This window comes from Danio rerio, chromosome 14 (genome assembly GCF_052040795.2).
Source record: "Danio rerio strain M-AB ecotype USA chromosome 14, GRCz13ab, whole genome shotgun sequence".
In the NCBI taxonomy this organism is placed as follows: domain Eukaryota; kingdom Metazoa; phylum Chordata; class Actinopteri; order Cypriniformes; family Danionidae; genus Danio; species Danio rerio.
This window is the reverse complement of record NC_141034.1, coordinates 18,583,759-18,610,469: the sequence shown is the minus strand read 5'-3', so window position 1 is coordinate 18,610,469 and position 26,711 is coordinate 18,583,759. Positions and strand designations below refer to the sequence as shown.

Here is a 26,711-nt window from a genome sequence, read left to right as displayed (position 1 = left end):
AAATTTATAGCAAATACTGTAGTTTTTTTTTTTTTTTTTTTTTTAACCATACTGACAGACACCTCCAATAGAGATATACAAGTTGCACAATGAGTTAATGTGGCTAGAATTGTTTTTTATGTATGGGTGATAACTATTGCTTTACTAAAAATGATTTAGGACATGTCCACGTGTTGTGCCATGAGTTGATGTATTGATTCTTGTGACAGGACTAGTCATAATGGAACTGAACAGAAATCAAATTATGACATGCGGAGTATGCCGATTTTAGTCGAATTATCGAAGTCGTCAAGGATTTTTGCCGCATTTTGCAACAGGATACACAGGGCTGTTTGACACTATTCTACAAAGTCATTGAAGGAGCACCTTGCATCTCGAAATGTGGAGTTTTTTTCCCCCATATGACATGTGGTAGCCTATCAAATTTCATTACAACAACATTCCTCCAGCAGTTCATACTCTCATCCAAGATCTCGTTTGTCACAGGGGGCATGCATGAAATGTTCCTGAATGAAAGTGAAAGTGCCGAACTGCAGTTAAAATCGACAAATTAAAAATGAAACCACGGAGGAAATGTGGATATTGTGGTGACTCTGTTTATCGAATTCTATGCTATAACACGTAAAACGGGAATATGAAGGGAACATTCAAAAAGCAACTCATGTAAACACCTTAATTATGTTACTGTCTTATTCAGATTAAGGCAAATCATTTGATTACTGATGTCCATGTAAACATAGTCAATGTTGCAATTAGTTACCAGGAGCTGTTATGTGGTTGCTACGTGGTCACTTGAAAGCCACAATAAAAATCGCCTGCCCCCCACCGGTAATGCTTGAGTCCCTCCTTTAGTGTACTTGTTTTTTTTCTTTCTTTGGAAGTTTATTAAAGAACAGAACGCCTAAAAAAAGTAGCACAGTTTGACGTTTCATTCATGTGTCTAGCTCACGTCAAGTGGCATACCACAGTTTAATACTTGGGTTTCTTAGTACTTCATCTTGGCAACAAGCACTAATAAATGAACAGCTGGTTTGAATTGCACTTGCAGAGTTTTGGCTGTTCTCAGCCGTTAAAGGACTAATTAGTAGCTTCTCTAAAGGATGTTAAACACTTGTTGGACACTTCCCCTTTTTGGGGAGGTAGCAGTAACCTCAAAGCAGCGACAAAGCATTGAGTCTACTGACCCCAGTCTTTGCTCTAATATTGATCAGTGTGCTGAAACGCCGCTCTCTGCCCTTGAGCCAAAACTGCTGCCCCCCCTTCCTCCCGTTCAGTCGTGGGTTGTCCATTGTAGCAGGCAGGGCATAAAGGGAAAGCAGAGCTTGAGCTGTGCACGGACTGGAATTCGGCACACTCCCGCTCCCCTACGTGGGCCGAGCACTGACTCTTTTGTTGTGGGATACACGCTCATACACATGGTAATTAGACTCAAGTGGCTCAAGCCTGCGGTGGAGGTGCTTGCGAGTCGGGGAGGGGGAAGCAAGAAGATGGAGGGAAAGTAAGAGTGCAGATTAAGAGGCGTATGTCGGCAGAAAATTGCTTTGGGAAGAGTTTTAGCATGTTTGAAAGGACGTTTTTGGTGGGTGTGCCGCCTATGCGGGGCGGTCTCAGAAAAGTGACTGTAGCTGTTACAGAGAGACCAGTTTTTCAGGTTCAGAAACTGCGGCTGAGAGGGGGGAGTTCATGCCTTCACCCTGAGCCAGACCATAGATCAGCTCTACACTGCTCACTCAGCTCTTTGGACTGGATAAAAACGGCACATCTATTCTTGTTTTCAAACCTCATTCACTTTCCATTGAACAGCCAGAACTTGTAAATGAATTGTACTGTTATGTCGTAGCTTCCATCATGCAGCACATACTTTTTTTGTGATTGAAAAAAAGTGCAACTTCAGTTTCAGTGACTTGCTGTTTGTATTGTACAATATAATTTTACATTTGTCAGGTTTATTAATGACGCCATCACAATTAATCCATGGTCGGCTTTCTTTAAAAAAAGTTACTTAAGGTTAAAGTGTCGTAAATGGTCATGAAATAATATATAGTAGAGTTGTGAACCTACACTGGTCTCATGGTTTCATTCGGTTACAATTACCATGCCTTCGATTTGGTTCAATTCGGTATCAAGGTGCATTGACGATACTTTCCATACACAATTTTATATTTTACTTTTCACCACAACAATTTTTGTATTAATGTACAAGTTATAAATACACATGATGCAACATATATTTGTAATACAATATTGTCCTTGAATACAAGCAGTCAGATATATGTAAACTGTACCTTTAGTTTTTACATGCTCAAAGAAAACATTTTTTTTTTTTTGAATGCATCGAACAAAACTCAAGTACATGAACAGAACAACATGCTCGTTTAAAGCAAATAAACAAACGTAAATATTATCCTGCTTGCTTTTTGAGCGTTGTTGAGCGAGTTGTTGTTAAAAACCGCTCAACAAAAAGAACTGCGATTTGGTTCTAACAGGCTGGGGATGTTTACAGATAAGTATCCTTGATAAACGGTAGCGGCGATTACAGCTAATCCATGAAAGATGCGGTAATGAAAATTTGCTCTGGATTGGATACACGGGTATCACTATAACAGCAGAGAGGAGAGGAAACGTCACACCAGCAGGTCAAAAGTCCACAGTGAGAGAAAGGAAAAAAATGGCGTTTTCTTTCATTTTTTTCACAGCAGTGAAATGGGGGCTTCTGCTGTGTCATTAGCTATGTTTTCATCCACCATTTTTAGGCGCATTGAAAAAAAAAACGGTTGATGGAAACATCATAAAAAAATGTATACACATATCTGAGTAGGATAACTTTTTATTCAATAAGAAAAGATGTGCATAAACTACGATGAAAACACCTTTACCGAACACATTCCAGAAATGTCATTTAATAAATGAAGAAAAGATTTATGCAGCTTCTCCCACTACAGCAAATTCTGTTTTTACTGTAGAAAATTGGTGCCAGTTAAACAGGAAGTGATGGTTTTGTTTGCTTTGTCTCGTTGGATGGAAACCCTGTTTTATTCACACCTCTTTTATGCGATAAATCCAGTTTTGCGCATAAAGTTAATTCGCATTTTTGGATGGAAACATAGCTTGTGAATGACTGTCCAGCAAACACACGCAGTGAATTGTGCAGAGTTTCTGCATTTTACTTACTCGTGTTTGCCTCCCTCGCCATAGTATTCTACCCTCACATAGCGAATATGAGTTAAATGACGTTAGCACACAATAACCGGTTATGATCTGTTACTGAACCAATACCGAATTGTCTACGTCTGACACCCTAATATATGTATATAAATATTGATTTTTATCAACATAGATCCCAGTCATAACTAACAAATATTTATTATTTTAGTGTGTTAATCTTTTAATGTCTTTTTTGTCTTTTTATACCAAGTGGTAAAATAGGAGATACGTAAATAATTAAAATTCAAAAGTAAAAAAAAATGTGTAAAATATTATATTAAAAATTGGGCGTGAGCTGGTATAAGATTCTGATAGTAAGATAACCTTGGATAAAAATATCACAGTTTCACAGTATTGGGATGTCTGCTCTTAAAAATAATAATAATAATAATAATAATAATAATTTATATGGGTAAAAACAAAAACTTTTTTCCCCTTTTGAAAACAATATTTTATGTTAAGAAGCATTTAAATTATTTTGAAGCTGTAAACATGTCAGGCTTAATAATTCAAATGAATCATTGATTTCTGCTGTCTAGTTTCAAAAACACAGAGTTCTTTACAATTTAAAATGGCCTTTTTGGATATATTTTCTGTTTGAGATACTGTTGTCTTAAAAAGCATCTAAAAAAATCTTACATACGGCATAGGAGCGTTATAGCAGAAATTTTTGGCCATTTTAAAACCTTGACTCTTCCAGACGTCAGTGTACCTTGATAGCGGTTATCATCCCGTCTCTATTATAAGATAATAGTTTATTTAGGGCAGTGGTTTTGGAAGCTGGATTAATTCTCTTTCACAAGCAAGCTGTTAAGAATATGAACTTGTTTTACAACCAATTGCCATTTAATGTACAAAAAAAAAAAAACTATCTTGGTCATATAATATTTACATTTTACTAACAAATATTGCATATGATTAATGAACCGCATGTAGTTCTTAATCTTAAAAACAGATGGTAGAATGAAACTGAAGCAGCAACAGATGTTTTTTTTTTCATATAGTGACCGGGATTAAGTGGGTAAATTATGCCCTAATTTGTCCTGGATGTCCTAAGACCAATATTTTGTATTAAATACTTAGGATAAACTTTGATTAAACCTTTTATGCAAACTATGTAACCGTACTTTCAACCATGCATTTATTATCATTACTGTAATAAAACCATGGAATCTGACTAGTGTCTAATAAAAAATAGAAAAACATTGATTTTGGTCTCATCTTCCAGTAGGAGCATCTTTTGCAGAGTTTTTTTTTATGTGATCACATCGCAAACAATCAGGTTCTTAGTACATCATACAAAATATTGATCTTAAAATATCAACAACTTGATAAAGTCTGGTTAATCCAGCAAAAGTTAAGGATCGTTGCATGCCACGTTGTACAAATCTGTAACAAATAAGTGAAATACTGCACAAAGTGCTTGTTAACTAAATTATTTGTTTTGTCTTCTATGTGCAGTTACAGGAGACTGTGAAGAGGAAGTTGGAGAGTGCTGAATCACCTTTAGGCCGTGACCAGGTGAATGGTTTCACCGATGGCTACCCCCCTAATAAAAAGTCCTGTGTTGAAGATGCAATGGGTGGTCTTAATGGGGTCTCAAATGGTGTTGTGCCTCCTCTCTCACCCTTGGACACCAAACATAATGTGAACACTGATGCCATGATGGCCAATGGGAACCACAGAGTGGTCGGTTCCGAGCACAACGGAGCAAGTTTAAAAGACAATGGTGCAGTGCGTGGTTCAGAGTCTGATTTCCGTCTGAAAGAACCAAAGCAGGAGCCGGTAGATGATGCCTTGTCCTGCATACTTCCCCAGGGAGGAGCAAATGGAAACAACAGCCTCTTCCCTGACCTTAACCTGAATGATCAGGACTGGAGTGAGATCATGGAGGAGTTCAATCGCTCTGTACCCTACGAGGACATCCAGGAGCTCTTCAGCGTTAGTTTTGGAGATCGCAAAGACCCAGAGCTCACATCTGCTGCAGCTCAGAGCTTGATATCACAAGATCTGCCTAACGTGAAGACTGAAATTTCTCCTGCCACGGCTACCTCTGCCTTTGAGCAGGACTCCTGCAATGGTTCACCTCAGATGAGACCGACTTCATCGGGACCTCCGCTTCACACCAACTCTCCTGTTACGGCTCCGGCCACTTCACCAGCCCTGCCTGTTCCACAGCATTCGCAACAGGGGTCTATTCAGAGCAGAGCACTCCCAAATCACTTGATGCCCGTTCCACCCAAAGACCTGTCCCCTGCTCAGCAGCTGCAGCAGTTGGCTCAGCAGAGAGCGATTTTACACAGTCAGCAGCATGTAGTTCAAAAGCCACCACAACAGAAACCTCCACAACAGCAACCAACAAAGTTCCACCAACAGCCCAGCCACTCTACATCTTGGCCCCAAAATGCTCCCACCCAAAGTCAAATGGGTGGTACGTTTGGGCTTGAGAAGCCCACCAGTCCTTCTTTGTACCCTCAAGACTTTCCCAATCCCAAGACCCTACTCATGCCAAACAAAGGTTCTCCCAAAGCGGGTGCTCCAGCTGGCTACATGCAGCCTGGTGGCCATGCCAACATGTTAAGTCACCCAGCAGCACCCACAGGGCCCCTCGGCCATCCTTCCAACCCAGGTGCCCAGGCAGCCATGTTGGACTTCAACAACACTAAACCACTGTCTCACTATGACGACGGACCACCAGGGGCACCCAGGGGCCCTCCGACCACACAGAACCACAACAAACCGAACCAGGCCATCCTAAACATGATGCGACAGCAACAGATCCAGAAACAAAGGGCGCCTACCATGAACTTCAGACCAGCACATCTACCACATACTGCGGTAAGACTGGCTTCCCACTGCACACCTCACATTTATTTTTATTTAGGAAGTTTAAATACCTAGAAATGGAAATTCTTTTATCATTTACCTGCCCTCATTTTGTTGCAAACCCTGTAAGAATCAGGATATTTATGTCTGATCTAGGGCTGGGCGATAATAGGATATCAAGAATTATCATGATAAATGTTTTTCTGATAAAGCGATAATGACAGTTTGATTAGTGTTCGATGCTGCACAGTATATTTGCAGCCTGCCCTTCCTGATGCCGCACACAGTACAAGTGTACAGCCGTACAGTGGAAGTTGCACTTGGAGGGGTAAGAAAAACAAACAACAGCCCCAAACAGTGTGTTGGTACACCATCAGTGTTGGTAAACCATCACAACTACCCAGCAATGTAAAGACAGAAAAGACAGACGAAAGATATGACAGACACTTGATGAACACTTGATGCTTTCTGCAAACTACAGGCTGCATCATTTAAGGGCATTGTTACGACATCGATAGAATATTTTGTTGTATACTTTTTAATATTATGATATTTTCTTTGGAATTTTTAAAACCACTGTTGTTCTTATCGATGGTAGAAGAACCAGCCTTTATGAAGGACATAATCACAGAGGAGAAATGCTCAAGAAATAATCTTTAAAATTATGACATTAAAAATGCAGCAAAGATATGACAGATGTTTACAACAGTTGTGGATCATTAATTAAATCCTTATTTTCCACAGAGCAAAGCATCATCCACCCACAGACATGAACAAAAAATATATATACGCTTTATATATTTTTCTTTGCAACGCGGTAGCGCAGTGAGTAGCACGTTCACCTCACAGCAAGAAGGACGCTGGTTCGAGCCTGGGCTGGCTCAGTTGGTGTTTCTGTGTGTAGTTTGCATGTTCTCACCATGTTTAATGTCTAAAGACATTGGGTACAGGTGAAATGGGTAAGCTAAAAAGTCTGTAGTGTATGAATGTGTGTGTGTGGAAGTTTCCCAGAGATGGGTTGCGGCTGGAAGTAAAAATGGGTTGCCGCTGCGTAAAAATGTGCTGGAATAGTTGGCGGTTCATTCCGCTGTGGCGGCCCCGGATTAGTAAAGGGACTAAGCCGACAAGAAAATGAATGAATGATAATGTGTAACTTAATTCAAATGTACAAGAAGAACCAACAACATCTGAGGTGAAGCGCTTTAAAACAAGTACGCTATAGTATATGCTTTAGCACCAAAACAATCTATTAATTAATTAACGAAGCCTGTTTTTTTTTATGCAGCATGAGCTGGACAGTCTTTACAAGCTATTCGCAGCACTGATAGTATTCTTAGATTTCTTTGGAAGAATAAGCTCGGTCTGAAGGATGAGAGAGCTCAGAAAAACGTTGAGTGAATGGAGACGCTCCCTGCATGTCTCGTCATGATGCGCGATTTATAAAATGAGAGTCTGCATAGGCCTATTCGTGCCAGTCTGTGAGGTAAAATTAAAACACCCACAGATATAATCAAGATCTGCACATAACAGGTATTTTATGCGTCCCACAATATGCGATGTTAAGAGAGTGAATCCATAAGTCATGTAAACTGCACACACTTTATGATGTAATGCATGGACGCGTCTCACAGCGCAAAGCATAACTAAACTTTCAAAATGTCCATGCTTAATCAATCATCGATAAGGTCTATCGATTAAAGCGTTATTGACAATCAATCAATCATCAAGTAATTGTTAGCATCCTAAATAAAATATATTAAAAGATATTTCACCCTAAATTCACCATTAAAAGGACAGTTCATCCAAAACTGAAAATTCTGTGACAGTTGACTCCCCTTTTACTTTTTCAAACTTGTTACTTGTTATTTTTATTTTTTTTTATGTTAAACAATAATATCCAATAACTTGTAGGGTAATGTCTTTGTTTGTTAAAAAATTAAACAGCAAATGCTAATTAAGATTGTTCTTTTGTTTGTTACTTTATTATTTATATTGTCAGACAGCTAAAACATTTCACAAAATGTGTTAAATCAGCTGCAATTGGCATGCTGAAAATCCTATAAAATTATTAGATATAAAGATTTGACATTTATCATGATAATTATCGTTATCGACTGATATGAAGAATATTATCGTGATTATTTTTTTTGCCATATCGCCCAGCCCTAGTCTGAAGAGAGGCTTATTTCCCATTCAAAAAGCATTGTTTTAAAATATAATTTATGTAAATAGAGTGGTTTAATCAAGGTTTTGTGAAGAGATGGGATTGCTTTGTATGGTATTATTAAACCATGATCAACAGACATCAAATAAATCGCCAGAATTTGAAGAATGTGTTGTATTGGAAAGAGAAACGAACCCAGGTTTGGTTAAATTAATTGATAAAATGTCTTGTCAAAAAGACAAACAGCAGTTTATCACAGTATGGATTGAATTTTTGCTGTGTATGTGAGCAGAGCGAGGAATGGAGCAACATAATTTTGGCCAGATTTGTTGAAAGTGGGAACGTTGTGGCCTTCTCTTGCTCTGAGCATGCACTGCTCCATCATTAACACAGCAGATATAGTTTTGACGATTACATGTACAGCCAATAAACCAACCAACCAACCTTTTTTTTTCCGGTTGGAGAATTGTAGTACTAAAATAACTCACTGATCACTGTAAACTAAGCTGAGACGTTCATTTTATGTATAAAGTATAAATATAAATAAAATGAAAGTAATGTAAAGTAATGCAATACTGCATGTAAAAAAAAACAAGAATACAAAATAGTATATTCTGGGGCGGATTTAGGGATTTTGGGGCCCTAATCAATTCCAGCTATGGGGCCTAATTCTTAAAATGCACCCTTTTTACTTTTATTTTTTATTTATATTGATGTTATTTTTTTTATGTCACTCAATCTTATGTTACATTTAATGCAATCTCTACATTTTAAATGATTACTTTTCTTAAAATTAATTAACAGATAAAAATAATAAATATATATATTTTTTATACATTTGACTGCTAGACTGCTCCATGATGGATATTTTATTTTGTAATATTATTACATAACATTAAAGTATTATAATAATATTATATTTGATTGTATACTAAATAAAATTTCATTCTGTTAAAATTGTATTTGTTTAACTCTCACCATACAAAATATGGTAGAAAACGATGTTATATAGGTATAAGTTTTACTTTTAAATATTTGTTAAGGGGCCCCAGATTTCCTGGGGCTCTAAGGCCCCGTTTACACTAATGCGTTTTAGTTTGAAAACGCATAAGTTTTGCTACGGTTACGCCATCCGTCCACACTACGCCGGAGTTCTCGAGTGCCGAAAACGGAGCGTTTCGAAAACGCTGGAGAGGCTGTTTTCATTCTGAAACGCTGCTGCTCCGTCTCAGTGTGGATGATGGAAAACGGAGACATCTGAAAACGGAGGCGGGGCTGCAGACATTCGCCTCTCTGATTGGGGCTTTTCCTGAATATTAAGTAGCCTACACACACGGTTCAGTCCTGCATTCTCTCCTTGTAAGTTCAGACTTCGCAAGTTTGATCAAGGCTGCAGTCTCTTCTTCTCAGTTTGATATGGACAACAGACTATACAGAGGACACGGGTAAATCTTTAAAGGGAACAGTGTACTTTATAACTTCATTCACATCACTCTGGCTACGTTGTTTCACTTTCTCAACAATAAAATGTAAACATGATTTAAGGAACTGCCTATTTTCATTTTAATATTAGCAACTTAACAGACAGCAGAAATGTTGAGGCGTCGTGCTGCATGAGCGTCATCTTCACTGTGTGGATATTTATAACTAAACGGAGCCGATAACAACTGCCTCCTTTCAATTTCAGTGAAAATACGAAACACACCCTTTCTTTTGCTGAATATAAGTTTTAATAATCGATAATGGCCATTTATAAAAGTATAACATACAATAAGTTTATACATTATAGGAAATAAAGGCAAGCGATCAGTCAATATACAGAATAGGCTACGTGGTTACATTAATCATTAACTTATCTTTGCGCTTAGCCAAAACACGTTACCTGAGAAAAAGTAATAGATTCCAATGACCAAAGTCAGGGAATATGTCGTTAGATAAAGACAACAAGATGAATGAAATATCCTGTTTAATAAATATAGTGAGATTAGATCCAGCGGGAGATGCTTGATGAGGAGTCCGACTAGCACAGCTCTCATCTGGGTAGATGGGCTGCAGCGCTTGCCCGAGAGTGTCTGTGTGGTCACGTGATGCGCGTTTTCAGCGTTTTGGTGTGGACGGTGAGCAGTTCAGAAACGCTGGGTGAAACGCGAGTGTGGACACGGATCGTTTTCATTCTAAAACGCCGTTTTAAAACTAAAACGCACTAGTGTAAACAGGGCCTAAGTGGCCACTTACCTTGCTTATTAGGTAAATCAGCCCCTGAGTAGTATACTGGTGCTTCATCCGAGTCTTAAATCGCTGTGGCTAGATGTCAAACTCTTACTAAAAACTTGATGTTTGCTTGCATCAACTAAAAAGACCTGTGTAGGTCTACAGCACGGAGAATACAACTAACCCTTGAGCAACCTGAGAGAGGATCCCGTGAGCTCTGCTGGTGATCCTGTTGGCTGTCACTCAAGAAAGTCGCTCATCATTTGCATGTAGTTGAAGCATTTTCAACTTTGTCACAATGCTCGACACGCCCACCTGGTCACCAACGGTTGCTGTCACTCGCGTATGCTGCGAGTTGCTCGTAGTGTGAATGAGGCTTAAGGCTGATTTATACTTCTGCGTCAAACACTGGCGTATGCTACGGCGCTGATGCATAGCCCTTCGCCGTGGCCGTCACTGATGTGCACCTCTCAAAAAATGTAACTACACGTCGCAACCGCGTAGCACAAGCTCTGTGATTGGTCGGCTTGGTAGCGCCGACGAGTCGGGGCGGGACTGAGAGCCGCGTGAATGGCGCGAACCCAATGTAGCGATTGTTTACAAGTGTGAAGTCCCGTGAAGGAGCTCCGGATGGAAAGTTTTGTTTTGTGTTTACCTCATAGTTAAAGTTGTTGCACGTCCGCCGGTTGCTGCCTCAAAATGAGCGAGTTTGAGCCACTTGTACATCCTGGAAGTGTTCAGGAAAAGCAAAAAAGCAGCGAAGAAACTCGACACAGAGGAACATTTACATCTCACTGCCAACTAGCGTTTCAGAAGTGTTAATGCAGACCAACAGAGACAGCGTGCAGAAGTATAAATGCACAGCCACGCGCGTTGCATGCGCCGTGGGTTACGCAAGTCACTTGACGCAGAAGTATAAATCAGGCTTTAGAGGTTGAAGGGTATTTGATTTTGCAATATTAACAGGATCTGGTTTTGTTAAGTTCATGGCTAGGAGTCCTTAATTCTAAGAGATTTAAAATCTCTCATACAACTGTTGTCTTTCATTAGTAAAATAACTGTTTGACACAGGCTTCACTAAATTGTGTCAGATTTTACTAATCCATAAGACTGAAAAAAGAAAGCACACAACCGCTAATCCACCTTTTGCATGTAACAATCAACAATATTTTGAGGAAGAATACAATAAATTTTCTAATTTTATTTTTGAGATCATCTAATAGGTTTAAGTGTAGCGGAATGCCAACTTATCCAGCATATTTTTTCTACGCATCGAATAGCCTTCCAGCTGCAAACCAGTACTGGGAAACACCCATACACTCTCACATTCACACTCACTACGGACAATTCAGTTTATTCAATTTATCTATAGCGTAATTTATCTGTATGTCTTTGGACTTTGGGGGAAAGCGGAGTACCCAGAGGAAACACGTGAACACGGAGAGAGCATGCAAACTCCACACAGAAATGCCAACTGACCCATTTAGGACTCGATCCAGCGACCTTCTTGCTGTGAGGCGACAGTGCTAACCACTGTGCCACCCCCACAATGCATTTAGATGCAGCATAAATGCATCTAATAACTGATGATATAATCATAGAATAACTGATTCCAGAATGTAAGGTTACTTTTCATCTGAAAACCACACTTTGGAGTAAGTTCAGTTAACTCGGAGTATGTATATTAGCCATGAACCCACAAGACATTATCATCAGAAACCAGAAAAAAAAAAGAGTACTGTTTTTTTTTTTTCTTTGTTTACTGGCGAGTTGCATTCTTCTGAAAATGTATATTATCAGCTTACTTGCCTGACCATGACCTGGGTATGTCACAAACTGCATTCTGGAATCTTCCTAGAATTAACTTGATATTTTATTAGTATTAATAAAAATCTTAATAATTCACTGTTAATTTTCATATAATAAATTAAAGTGTTTGTACTTGCTTTTGAGTGTTTGTTCTAAAAGTCATGGAGTTAAATCAGACCATTCTGGGTGTGCTTGTGTTCTGCTGAATATCATTACAGGAACCTGCTGGATGTCTTTTTTTAATCGTTAAATTTTTTCAACATTAGAGAAAAAATGCATGTGAATCATTACTAACACATTAAAATAACCCCTTACTAGTTTTCTAAATGAAGAACTCTCAGCGTGAGGCTAATCTGAACCGTCATTATTCATAGAAAGGGCATTTTGTTGGTAGATGTTAAATGTGAAATCATGTCAGAGCTTGTTATTCACTGAAACTCACATGTTCAAACAGTGTAGGTCAGATGTTGTTGTTCTGTTCTTGTCATCATCATAGTAATGGCGTGTTCAAGATGAATGAAAAGCTGTGGATAAGCGTGTAGAAGTGACTTTGTTTTTTGTGTCTTCAAGATTTGGTTCAAAATATCTGAATCTCATTGTATTACACAACAAAACGCATCTTCAAATATAAGATTATAGCGGGGTTAATTTATCAATTGTAATATGTGAACGTGACTTGTTTCGTGCTCCTTGCTTCATGTGAAAGTGTCAAACGTAAAAGAGATAGTTTTGGTGTGAGATTTGAAACATGCATATAGAGCTATATCTGCCATTTGTAATACTGAAATAAATCTTAAAGTGATAGTTTACCCAATTTTTGCTGTTAATTTACTCTCGCTCAGACCAGCCAAGATGTTAAAAAATATAAATTATTAACATTATATCAGGGGCAAAGCAGTGGAGCAGTAGGTAGCGCTGTTGCCTCGCAGCAAGAAGGTCGCTGGGTCACTGGTTGGATCATCGGCTCGGTGTTTCTGTGTGGAGTTTGCATGTTCTTGCATGTTCACGTGGGTTTCCTCTGGGTGCTCCGGTTTCTCCCACAGTCCAAAGACATGTGGTACAGGTGAATTGGGTAGGCTAAATTGTCCGTAGTGTATGAGTGTGTGTGTGTGTGTGGATGTTTCCCAGAGATGGATTGCGGCTGGAAGGGAATCCACTCTACTTTGTGAGTGTTTTTAGAAATTTAGCCTTAAAGTTTTTGAATACCATGTACTGTAGCAAACATTATGTGAACTGGGCATGGTATGATAACCTTGGATAGAAATTTCATGGTATTACAGTAGTGTGAATGCTCTTTTAATTATGTTCTTTTTACACATCTTGGTTAAAAAAAAAAAAACTTTTCCCTTCATTGAACACAATATATTTGTATTTAAGAAACATTTAAAGCATTTTGGAACAGTAAACATGACAGGCTAATAATTAAAATAAATCACTGACTTCTGCTGTCTTCATTAGTTTCAAATCAACTTGAAAAGACCCAAATGTTTGGATATCTTTATTTTCTTTGGACATAAAGTAAGCGACTGCACTGTTCAGGTCTATATATATTTTTTTATTATTACATTTTTTTTTTAATTTGATGTTTTCTGTTTTCCTTCTCTACTAAAGGAATCTGTTGCCTTACACTAAATAAAATAGTCCAAAAAAATGTAATTTACATTTACCCCAAGAACGATTTAACACAAAATTTTAGCGGTTTTAAAACCTTGACTTTTCCAAACCACCATAAACCTTGAAACCGGTTATCGTCCCATGCATAATGTGAACTGTGTAAAGATGTATAGTTTAAGGGTGTATTCACATCTAGACGTTTGTTTGGGAACCTGGCGCGTTTTCCGAGTTAGAACGGTTTGTTTGGCATATGTGAATCCAGCAATCGCACTCAGATCCACGCCAAAACAAATGGTCCAAGATCACCTGAATGACTGAGAAAGCAAAACGTTCCAACGAACTAAAAAATAGGCATGGGACGATAACCGTTTTCAAGGTTTATGGTGGTTTGGAAAAGTCAAGCTCTACGAGCTCTTTTTACCCAGACATTTAAAAAGAACATATTTTAAATGCCATAAATTAAAATAAGGACGCTTGACAGTTGACCAACTAAACTCTTTCAAACTTTGCAGTGTGAAAGCGAACCACACCAAGAACAAAGAGCAATATTGTAACAATTTTAATCCTTGTTTTGGAACACAACGATCGATCTACAGGTGTGAAGGCACCCTAAGACATTTAAAAATGCAAGAAAACAGACAATGCTTTAAAAAAAACAATTTAACAGTTTATTAAGCTCTAAAAAAATGTATAAACTATTTTACGTAAAATATGTATTAATCAGTTATAAGTGCAATAATAGCACTTAAATAAATGTACATGGGAATGTTTGGAGGTGTTCAAATGCTGAGAACTAATTAGTCAAAGGCCTCTTTGTCTCTGAGATGATCCTGATTGGTCCTCATTTGATTGGTCCACAAGTGCTTATTGTCTCAAATATTGAACCAAGTTAGATTTTGACTTTGTAAATGTTTTTGTAGAACTTTTTTTTCTTCTAAATGCAAAAACATGCACAATGTCAATTTGTTAGATTTGTGACAACTTATTTACAATGTCAGATAGACCATTATGATTTCAGGGTGTATCTTACTGGGATTTTTCTTTCTTTTTTAAAATTTTTTTTTTTATACAAATCTAAACAGCATGCAGATATAGAATTTAGCAGATAACCAGTTGTTCCAGTTATTGGTGCAAAACTTAACAATCAAACAGCCTCCACTACACAATCATATTCAGTTTTTTATCCACCTCTATTAGTGTGTGTGTGTTTGGCAGTGGGCCTCATACGCCCCGGGGTTGAACAGTTTGTCTGGGTCAGGCAGCTGGTTGCTAAGGAGCAGAGAGCAGACAGCCATTCTTACACACACACTCACACACGCACTGCGGTGGGGGCTGGGATGGGCTGTAAGAGACAAGTCAACAGAGAAAAGGACAGACAGAGCCAGAGAGAGAGAGAGAGAGGGAGAGAGAGGAGGGGGCAACAAAGCAGTCTTTCATGCGTTCTGCTCTCCCGCCTCTGGCCGTCATCCTGAGCTGAGTATTTTCGGATCAGCCTCTGTTTTTAACCGTTCTTTCTGTTTAAATATGGCCATTTAACCCATTTGCCTTTCAGTTTCTTGAAAGATTGAAACTTTTCCTGCATGGATCACTCACTTGTTGTTAACTCTCTCTCCAATTCGGTAAAATTTCTGTCGTCTGCTCACTTTTCAGATAACACCGTTTAGTGTCGTCACTGACCTCGAAATACCTTCAGTGTGTGTGTACGCGTGTAAGAGAGAGACAGCTTGCAAGAGTGTGCCGGGTGTTTGTTGCAAAAGGGCGGCTGCCAGCGTCGGCATCTCTAATTTATTTTTAAACCATCTTCGCCTCAGTCTGTAGTCCAGCTCCGAGGTGCTGAGGAAGCTTTTTGCCTCATGATTGAGTCAGATCAGATCAGAGAGGAGAGATGTGCTGCTCAGCTGCTTTGATACTTGAATGTAAATGTGGAATTTCAAAGCAGGGAATTTGAAACATTCAGCCGGTGCAGATTGCATTAATTATACTGTAGGAGGGGGAAATCTCACCAAACCTGCCAAGAACGTGTCCTAGTTCTACTTCACGACAAAGTCAGTAGGAACATAACAAGATCTTACAGTTGTGTAATATCAAGCCTAGGTGTTTAATATGAATTAAGGCACAATATACAAGATATTCTAAAAATCAATAGAACAATGTTTTATATTTTGACTATGTACTTACATTAAATCCCAAATATTTTGAAGAATTCTCAAATCTAGAGAAATAGGCTATTTTAATTAATGAAATCAACATGCCCTGTGTTGCCATGCTAATGACGTCATAAACAATCAATTTCTGGTTTGGTTTTATATAAAACAGGGAAGTTTCACAGTGTCGCTAAATTACTCTTGTTTGTTGTTAACGTCCGCCCTCTAGTGGTGAAAACTGCAAACTGTGCCTTTTGATTTATTTTACACAAATAGAGCATTGAGCTTATTCTTGATGCGGAAGTGCGCTCGTTTTTTTTTTTTTAATTTATTTATTTATTTTTTTCTAACTACCAATTCAGTTGCCTATGGGAGAAATGACTAGGAATAATAAACTGCAAAAACGGTCAAACTACTTGCTCTACAAGCAAGTGTGTTCATGACGATACAGAAAAATCGGAATAATATATTAGGAAAATATCAGTCTGCAACAGCAAGCATTGTAACAAGCTGTTTTAAACGTCTGAAAATGAATGAAAGTGAATGAGACCGGAAGATTCAAATTGCTGCATGCGCTCATACGTGAAGAATAAGGTCAATATGCACAGCTAGTGTTTATTCCCATACCAATAAGCTTTCCGTCAATGGTTATTGTCACTTTTTTTCAATTTTATGCTGTTCCTTTTATAGGATTGATGTTGTAATGTAATGAAAATACAATCAGTTAAATACACTTCAGTATTTATTTAGTTGTTTAAGAATATAACAATATTAAAAGCATTTACATGCTCGCGCATGTCAGGATTAGCAGGCTAATGCAGAAACTATTGAAAATACTGGGGTAAAATAAATGTTCATATTTTAAAGACATGGTGGGGGAAAATGTAATTTAATGCAGTGCTTCTTGTACATTCTGAGACCCACTTATATCCTATATCAATCAGGTCATTGATTTTTAAAGAAAACGCACCGATTTTGTAATGGCCTACAGCTCACCGGAAGTGTTTAAAAAGTCTTTCTGCATAAAGCAAATTCTTATTCCGCTGTGGTGACCTTTGATAAATAAGGGAGTTAGCCGAATAAGAAATGAATGAATAAAATTCATATATAATTTATATATATATAGCCAAAAAAATGCATTGTAAGAGTCAAACCTGTTTATCTTTATGTTGAAAATAATTATTGTTTAGTAATAATCTTGTTTCATGAAGACAAACAAGACAAGACAACAAAGTGAGATTTTTGATTAATAATGTGCATTGCTAGTAACTCAATTTGGACCTCTTTAGAGGCTATTTTTTTTCCAATAATTTGATTGTTGAATCATCGCATTACAGATTTTCAATTACTTGTATTTCAGTTAAATAATGCCTAAATTCTAAATTCTGCTTCTAAATCTTAAGAAATCACACATCAATTGATATTGTATTTATTCACATGATGAATCTCAATTTTTTAAAAAAAAATTACTTTTAAGACTGCTTTTGTGGTGCAGGGTGGTGCTGCACAATTTATAGCATTTCAGCATTGATATTGCAATGTGCGCATCTGCAATCGCATCGTAAAGATAAGCAATGTTAAGTCTGAATTATAGTTTAGCATGAGCTACTGAATTGTATTTAATCACTGTATTTATGTGATTTATGCAACAACAACAACAAAAATGTTTTACTTAGAAGTTTTGTCTTTGTTTCTATTTCAAATATCAACATTTCAAAGGAAAAACAAGATTATTTAACTTATTATTAAACTCTTGATTTTGCCTCATTTTATCTGAATTTCAAAGCAAAACAATATTTTTACTTGATCTAAGATGTTATTTTAGATATTTGGTTTAGAAATTAGACGAAGCAAAGTAAGAAAAGTATTTTTTGCATTGTGATTGTTTAATTTGTGTACATGAATACTGTTAGACACCCCAGAACACAGTCAAATAGTGCTATTCAACTATCATGTGAGTCTGTATTTTCATCGTAATATTTATCGCACAAAAATAAAATTATATCGCGATATTAGATTTTTCCAATATTGTGCAGCCCTAGTCCAGGGTCATGTGTAAGAATTCTGAGAGAAAATCACCAAATAAACATTACAAATACAACATACAATGTAAGTAACTTTAGAAAGGATTTGCTTTAGTCTAGAACTTATTACACAAACTTTACACTGCATCAGGCATATATTGTTGAACATAAAACATAATTTGGTAAATTGTGTGTGTGTGTCTGTGTGTGTGTTTATATATATATATATATATATATATATATATATATATATATATATATATATATATATATATATATATATATATATATATATATATATATATATATATAGTCAGCGATGACCAGAAGTGTATGGTTTTACTGTTGTTCTTCAAAAAAATTATAGCAATAACTAGTTTTTTTTTTTTTTTTACTCTAAATTAGAAATATAAACTGCCAGTAGGGAGAGTAATTTCTTTATTTAAGTTACAGTCTAATAGAGAAATAGTGCAAATGACTTTAGCAATGAGTCATTAAACTGTTGGTACACCTGATTCTTTTTTTAATAAGAGACACCTCTTACTTTCTCTCAGCAGGATTCAGGCTCCTACCCTCCTAACACGCACGTTCCCGGTCCCAGCAACACCATGACCCCACAAACAAGCAGCAACAGCATCCCGGGTCACCATAATAATCCTGCCTACTTGAAGCAGCAGCAAATTCAGCTGATGAATCAACAGAAACAGTTTCAGCTCCAGAGACAGATCATGGTTGAGCAGGTGCTTTTTTTCTTACCCTTTATCATTTTGGTACGTTGCCAGCAGTAGTACAAAGACACAAATGTTCAGTAAATGCATTAATTAGTACTAACAATTATAATCCTATTATACTGAAATACTGCGATATAATAGAGTTTAACAGACCACTTCGAAATAACTGTTTCCTTATTTAACCTAATTTATTTCTGTCGTGATAAAAAGCCTAAATTTCAGCAGTCATTCCTTTAGTCTTCAGTGTCACATGATCTTTTGAAAATCAATGATTTGCTGTTAAATATATCTAAAACTAATATACGAGTTATAATGTAATAGTATATCAAATAAAACAAACATAATATTTTGCAAAGGTGAATCAAAAGTAACTGTGAAGGCATTTAAAATGACTTCTCAACCTTTTGCACTTTGGAGCCCTCTTCTTTCTCCGATAATTTTTTTTTAAGGCCCACCTGTCTGACATTTTCTCATAAATTTATAAAATGCTCATTTAAACCTTCATACATACATACATATATATATATATATATATATATATATATATATATATATATATATATATATATATATATATATATATATATATATATATATATATATATATATATATATATATATATATATATATTAAATAAAATTATATATTTTTAAAAATGCTGATAATAGAAAATAAAAGGCACAGCAAATGTATTGTATTATATATATATATATATATATATATATATATATATATATATATATATATAAAACATACACATATTCAAAGAGAACCACAGGTCAACAGGGAGATTGCAAAAGATCAGCCTTAAACTGGACTGACTGGATATCTGCTAGTCAAAAATATCAACAAATGTAAAATACAGTAAACACCCTAAATCTGTTAAAAAGTGTCGATCTAATGGGGGTTGAGTTTGCAGCTGGACATTTTGGAAATATTGCTTACAAGAACAGTGAACAGCTCCGCCAGAGCGCATCTGAAGCTAATATACAAGTTTATTTTACATTTTATGGCAGAAACACCATTGAGCCTCGCTAGATCCTCCTGTAACACTCACAGGACAATAATTTGGACAACTATGCGGATATATTAAATGGTTCACACAAATACACAGAGAGAGACTTTCACTTCACGCATAATTTGTAAATGAACAGACTTGCGTGTACTAGCTGTAGACGCGATCATGAGGCTGTTTTTGCACCAAGTTTTAAGTAATCAGTCAGAGAACAGGAGAAAGTGCATTACTTCCAACATTTTAATGAAGCATATTAATGAGGAATTATAGTATAATATTGAAAGTTAATTTTAGTTTAATCAAAGTTTCATTTTAATCTCGCAGCCCAACTGCAAGATCGCTGAGGCCCACTACTGTGTTGCGGCCCACCGGTTGAGAATCCATGATTTAAAATACCTTATAACTAAAAAACTTTAAAAATACCTATAATAAATAATAATGTGTTTTATTATGTTGTTGTTGTTGTTATTATTTGTGGACCAAGACTAATTTGTATTTATTAAGCATCAAATAAGCATATCATACTGGTTTTTAATGAGTCATGTGACAAAAGAAGAAAATAATGGATGCTGTAATTTATGCTTTTCCATTCCACAGGAATGAATGACTATTGTATGGGGAAAAAATTATTTAAATTTAATATATAATATTAAAAATATGATAATGTTACTTTTTACTGCCATTTAAATTTATTAAAGCAAATGTCTTAATGGGCATAAGAAACTGTTAAAAACATTTGTAATTCTAATCTGATCTAAAATGTTAGATCTCTAATTGTAATGACCAGTAGTGTGTCAAAAGTTAATTTTTTTTCCATGGTTTAAAACCAGAGATGCCCAAACTAGAGCCCGTGGCCCAAAGTTTGCCCATGGTAACCTTTGATTTGGCCCACCATCCCATCTGAAAAGAGATTCTCTTTTCTAATTTAACATAACCATGTATTTTTTTTTTGTTTGTTTGTTTGTTTGTTTGTTTTTGTTTTATTGCTCTGCTACAAAAAAGGCAACTGAAATTAAATGTTTCAATTAAATGTATCTGTCAATGAATCTGATTTTATAAAATGTTAATACTGCATATCAAAGCAAAAACAGGTACTCCACTGAACTCCATTCTGTTATAAATGGGATTGTTTTTAATATAATGAGTTTATTATAAAATATAAACAATTATACTGCATTAGTTTATATGAGGCGATGTTTTCTAGTTTTTGTTTTTCAGTATCAAATAAATTAGTTAGTAAATTACCCATGACAGCTTTAACATAATTCAGTTTGATATATTTACCATAGCCCCACCACCCACAATCAAGTTAGGTTTTTTTGGCCCTTCATAAGAAAGTTTAGGCACCCCTGATCTAAACCATCTGAGAGTCTGTAAACCGTCCTACTTCATAGACCTGCCTCCAGGAGGCAGCGTTCTCACAAAAATTCACAATGCAGTGATGGTTCACCCAAAAATAACATTACCTCATCATTTACTGTCCCTCATAAGATTTTAAACGTTTATGATTTTCTTTCTTTTGACCAAAAAAAAGATAATTTCAAGAATGCTGGTTGCTGAAGCCTATTTTCTTCCATATGGATGGAAAAAATACCATAGAAGTTAATGGGTTCCAGCAACTAGTGCTTTCCAAAATATCATCTTTTGTGTTCAACTGAAGAAAGAAAATCAGAAAGATGTTGAGAAAATGAAGAGTGCATAGATGGCAGATTTTTCCATTTTCATTGAAGTCTGTGGGATACTGTAAGTTAACCATTGTTTTTTAGTAATAACTGAAGCGTTTGTTATAGGAGAAGCAGCGGCAGCAGCAGGAACAGCAGCTGCAGAGACATTTGACCCGTCCACCACCTCAGTACCAGGACCAACAGAACCCGCAGGCCCAGCAGAACCCTTTCCAGCAGCAACAGCAGCAGGTCTCCCAGTTCACCAGTGTGCCGCCCTGCCTGGCCCAGCAGCACACCTCCAATTTCAGCGAACACACCATCTCTGGTAATCACTTTTCTACTTGATTATCAAATGACCACATTTACACCTGCTGTAACTTGTCTTTTATGTTGGATCAGTTGTATTCTGTCAACAAGAATTAATCAAGACATACACTTCTACTGGAATGTGGTTATGTCTGACCATTGCTCATATTATATAGTTATATAGGGGTTTGGATCCAGCCAGGAATTAACTTCAGACCTTTGTATCTTTCACGTCTCTTCTTTTTTGATCATGTAAAGTTCCATATAATTTGAGCTTCCTCCCTCGGTAGGTCAACACAAGTAGCCTTTTGTTACTAGTCAACAAACAAGCCCATCTGGTTTGCATTTGTGTGTGCTTATTGATAGACTAATTTGAATGTCAGAAGTACAAAATAGTAAGTGTGTGGCGAGGTGTTCTACTGTTACACGCAGCGTACTTCATTCATCTGGGAATCTATTTTTGATGCTTACACATGGTAACAGGCTATTTCCAAGCTAGCTAGGTAGAAATGTGATGAAAGAGTTTAGAAAGCTTTATTCCCCAATCTGGCAATTAAAATTGACTGGCCTGAAAAACATAACCCTGAGTTCTGGGTTATGAAGTAAGTAGGATGAAATTGTTTCATTCATGGTTGCTTGAATGAAAATTGTCTGAATCTGTTTTCTAAATCTAGTTTCTGTGAAGGATTTATCATTGGGTCTTGATGCAATATTATTATTAAATTGTTCTCTGATGTCTACATAGAAAGTAAGTGGCTAAGGTAAGTGCAAAAATATCCAGAAACAAGTTTACATGTCCATTTCCAAGCCTAGGAATTAGTCCTAATGTAAAATTGTTGGTTTTGACCATATTTGGAAGGGTCATTCAAGACCAATCTTTTCTCTTATGTCATTATTTTGCCACCTTTGAGTAACTTGGACTCATTTTAATTTCTCATTTCTTATTTTAGGTGCATCTCAACCAATAGGAAATGTAAACACTCTCAGTGGCCCCGCTCCTGGAACACAGCGAATGTTCTCTCAGACTCAAGGCATGATGGGAATAGGAGTTGGCCAAAATGCTGGTCCAAATACTGGTCCCTCTACGGCTGCCAGTCAAGCAGACATGAGCCTCCCACCCTGCAGCAATCTTGATGTGCAACAAGTCCTCTATGGGAACATCTCTATGCATGCCTCCCATGCCAACCAGCAGAGACAACCAGTGTCCACAATGTCTGCTGCTTACCGGCAGAATGTTCTAGCAGCCCAGCAACAAGCACACTTGAAAAACCAGCCCAATGCTGCCTTGTTGAAACAACAACAGCAGCAGCTGGCACGTCTGCCCAACAACATGGCGAACGCAATGTCTAATAACATGGGATCTGCTATGCCCACCTCCATGCCTACCAGTATCCCAGGTGCCTTGCCTGTCCAGGCTCAGTCTTGGCAGCAGCAGCCACCCCAGCAGCATCCAGCTCTCCAATCTGGCTCTGCGAATGGAGCCATGCCAGCTGGTTTCCCCAATTCCAGCTTTCACATGCAGTCAAGGTTGACTAAACTTCCCAACAACACCCCATTTCCCCAAGGGGGCATGGGGAACAGTGCGGCAGGTAGAACCATGGGAGGTATGAATCCTGGACAAATGATGACTAACATGAACCAGCAACGGACAAATAACCCAGGCATGCCCCAGCAGCTGCCACCTCCAGTCCAGCAGACAGCCCAGCAGGGTCAGCCACAAGCACCACCGCAAACCCAGCAGGTTTTGCCTGACTTGGGGCCCTTTAGCCAAGCACAGGCCGTACCCAACCGCACCACAGGACTTCAGTGCAATCAGGCCTACCAGCTCAACAGGGCGGCCAATCAGCAGCTCCAGTTCAGCTACAACACCCAATCGGGAGGCAGCTTGTCTGGGTTTCCAGCCGAGACTGATTTAGTGGATTCTCTGTTGAAGGATCAGTCGACACAACAGTGGATGGACGATATAGATGAGCTTTTGGCCAGTCACCAATGAGTGACACCAAAGCTAGTGCCTTCGATAGACAAGATAGCGTGAAGATCCAGATTTTGGATGATTTGTGAGATGGTGAACCTGCTTGCATCACATGGTCAGATCTGCTGTGTTCTCTTTTGAATATATCTATATATATATATAATGGTGTATATAATGGAAGTCAAGTAGAGCACAGAGCCTGCCTCACAGAAGTGTTCTCTGGACTTAAAATTTCAAAGAGGGAAATGCTCTACTACTGAACCTGTGGCTCAGTAAAACCACTGAATTTTCCTATATAATGAGTTTGTGCTCATGAATGCGTTCAGCTGTTCGTCCAGTTGGGTTGCCTTTGTGTTCACTGTAGGCATGAAGAGGCTATGTTCAGTATCAGGAAGGTCTTGACACTTCCGCATGCCTTATAATTGCACTCCTGAAGAGGCACAAAATGATTTACAATTTAAAGCAATAGTTCTCAAATAGTGCTCAAACGGTTCAAACCCATATCATTTTATTTTCTTCTTTCTTTCATAGGGTGACCAGTTCGTGAGGGCAAACCTTCAGCAGTGTTTAGCTTCAAACCAAACTAAACATCAGTCTTGAGCCCATTGAATCATTCTCAGTATTGCACAGCCATTCCTTGAATGGGAATAAAGGAGTAACAGTCAGGTCCAGAAATATTGGTACCTCGACACAGTTCTAACATTTTTGGCTCTATACATTAACACAAAAGATTTGAAATGAAACAATCAAGATGTGCTATAATTTGAGGGTATTTTTTTCCAAATCTGGTGAACGGTGTAGGAATTACAACAGTTTGAACTCTGGACCTTTTACCTGCTCATTGTATTTGGAATTATGAGGGAATAACACACCTGGCCACGGAACAGCTGGAAAGCCAATTGTCCCATTACTTTTGGTCCCTTAACAAGTGGGAGGCACATATGCAAACTGTTGTAGTTCCTACAGCGTTCAAATGATTTGGATCCAAATAACCTCAAATTAAAGCTGACAGTCTGCAGTTAGAGCACATCTTGGCCATCATTTCAAATCTATTGTGTTGGTGTATAGAGCCAAAAATGTTAGAATTGTTTTGATGTCCCAATATTTTGGACCTGACTCTGTGTAAACTGAATCTTAGGCCCAATCCCAACTCTACCTCTTAGCCCTTTCCCTTACCCCTACCCCTCGTTTTTTTGCATTCACATGAAGGGTTAGGGGTGTCCTAATTCTCTTTAGCTTGAAGGCATAGTGCTAAGGGGAAGGGCAAGATGACCCTTAAAGTGAAGATTTTCCAGGACCAAACTAGAAACTCTTGAGTATAGAAATTTTCCAGAGTACACCAGCTACAACGACAAAATGGCTGCAGATGCACAGTAAGGAGACTTTTACAACAACCAAGCATATGTTTTATTATATTAGTGTTTTACAATCATGCTTGTCCCATTACTTTGCGGTAAATTTGAAGCCCTTCCTTTTACATTTTGTTTCAAGGGCCAAGGGGAAGGCGTATGGGGTAAAAAACAAACAATTGGGATTGGGCCTTACTTGTCGCAATATTGTTCATGACTTCTAAAAGTGATGATTATGTACTAAACTGCTCTTCACAAAAGCAGTTTATTCAGCGTACTGAAGCTTCATTAACATTCTTTGATAAACAAATGTGGAAAGCGGCGTCCAGAGCAGGATCTGACACCCCTGCTTTTATAGGACACAGTAGGAGATGTTTATCACAAATCTGACACCATTTGTATGAGCATTGTCTCATTTTAAAAAAGAAAGTTAAATGAGTTTGCAACAAGAATTGCCAAAAAAGTGATTCTTTGAGTTTCACGTGGTTTGTAGTCATTGGATAATTTCACATTAATCTTGTAAGGTAGATGTTTGTTTTAATCAGATTATCACAGGAATAGAAAGATCTGATGAACTCTTCAGTGAACATGGGGATGCATATGTTACACTACGTTTTTCCTTCTTTCTCTCGCTCTCTGGAACTGAACTAGTAAGCCCAGAGTTCTAGATTTCCATGTTGGTGAGAGGGTTAATATTCCTGCTTTTCTCCCTCTGGTGCCTGATGATGTTACATGAAGGCAGGTCAGGTGCTGGTCTGAACTGTGTCGCCTGAACTCTTGCTTCATCTGAGATTCTGTGACAGGATTTCATGTATATTTATATATTTTTTGTATGTATGCAGTTTCTATTGTTCTGAAGAAGATAGATCTTATTTTTATATGTACATTGTTGCAAATTTTTGTAAGTATTTTATACTTTTATTATTGTTCTCTGAAAAACAAGAGTATAGTGTAAATATAGTTCTCTAGAAATGGGTTTGTTGTGTGTTTATTTGGTACTACAACGAGTGCCTTTAATGTAATGTGCATATTGTGTAGTTACATATTCTCATAAATGTGCTCTAAATACTTTCCATTAAGGTTTGAGGTGGAATAGAAGCATGACCAATTTAAGAGTGAAATCTTTTTCTAGAAACTGTTAAATTGTTCATTCATTTATTTTCTTGTCGGCTTAGTCCCTTTATTAATCCGGGGTCGCCACAGCGGAATGAACTGCCAACTTATCCAGCAAGTTTTTACGCAGCGGATGCCCTTCCAGCCGCAACCCATCTCTGGGAAACATCCACACACACTCATACACTAGGGACAATTTAGCCTACCCAAGTCACCTGTACCACGTACCACATGTCTTTGGACTGTGGGGGAAACCAGAGCATCTGGAGGAAACTCACGCGAACGCAAGGAGATCATGCAAACTTCACACAGAAACGCCAACTAAGCCGAGGCTCGAACCAGCGACCTTCTTGCTGTGAGGCGACAGCACTACCTACTGAGCCTAAGGGTTTCAACCTTATTATTTTAATCTAAATATTATTAAATAATGAACTGTAACACAAATAGTCTGCTTAAATATGCACCAATCACTGAACAATTTTTTCTGTGTGTTATTTATCGCAATGTGTATATAAGGGGTTATACAACAAATATAATATAACAAAATATATACAATAGATGACT

At 37.5% G+C, this 26,711-nt stretch overlaps 1 protein-coding gene across 3 annotated transcripts in view; it reads left to right on the top strand.

Moving 5' to 3' along the window:
• The window catches only part of maml1 (mastermind-like transcriptional coactivator 1), a 41,963-nt gene extending 15,953 nt beyond the window's left edge, over positions 1 to 26,010 (top strand). Inside the window, exons 2-5 of one of the 3 annotated variants that reach the window (XM_087281285.1) lie at positions 4,666 to 6,042; positions 18,554 to 18,736; positions 21,534 to 21,732; positions 22,664 to 26,010. In XM_087281285.1, the coding sequence (XP_087137411.1) occupies positions 4,666 to 6,042; positions 18,554 to 18,736; positions 21,534 to 21,732; positions 22,664 to 23,706 (2,802 nt within the window). In that variant the 3' untranslated portion in view covers positions 23,707 to 26,010. Of the gene's footprint in view, positions 1 to 4,665; positions 6,133 to 8,193; positions 8,778 to 18,550; positions 18,737 to 21,533; positions 21,733 to 22,663 lie in introns of those variants that run through there. The other 2 variants (XM_087281284.1, XM_087281287.1) reach the window with 2 other exon arrangements.
• The last annotated feature ends 701 nt before the right edge of the window (positions 26,011 to 26,711 follow it).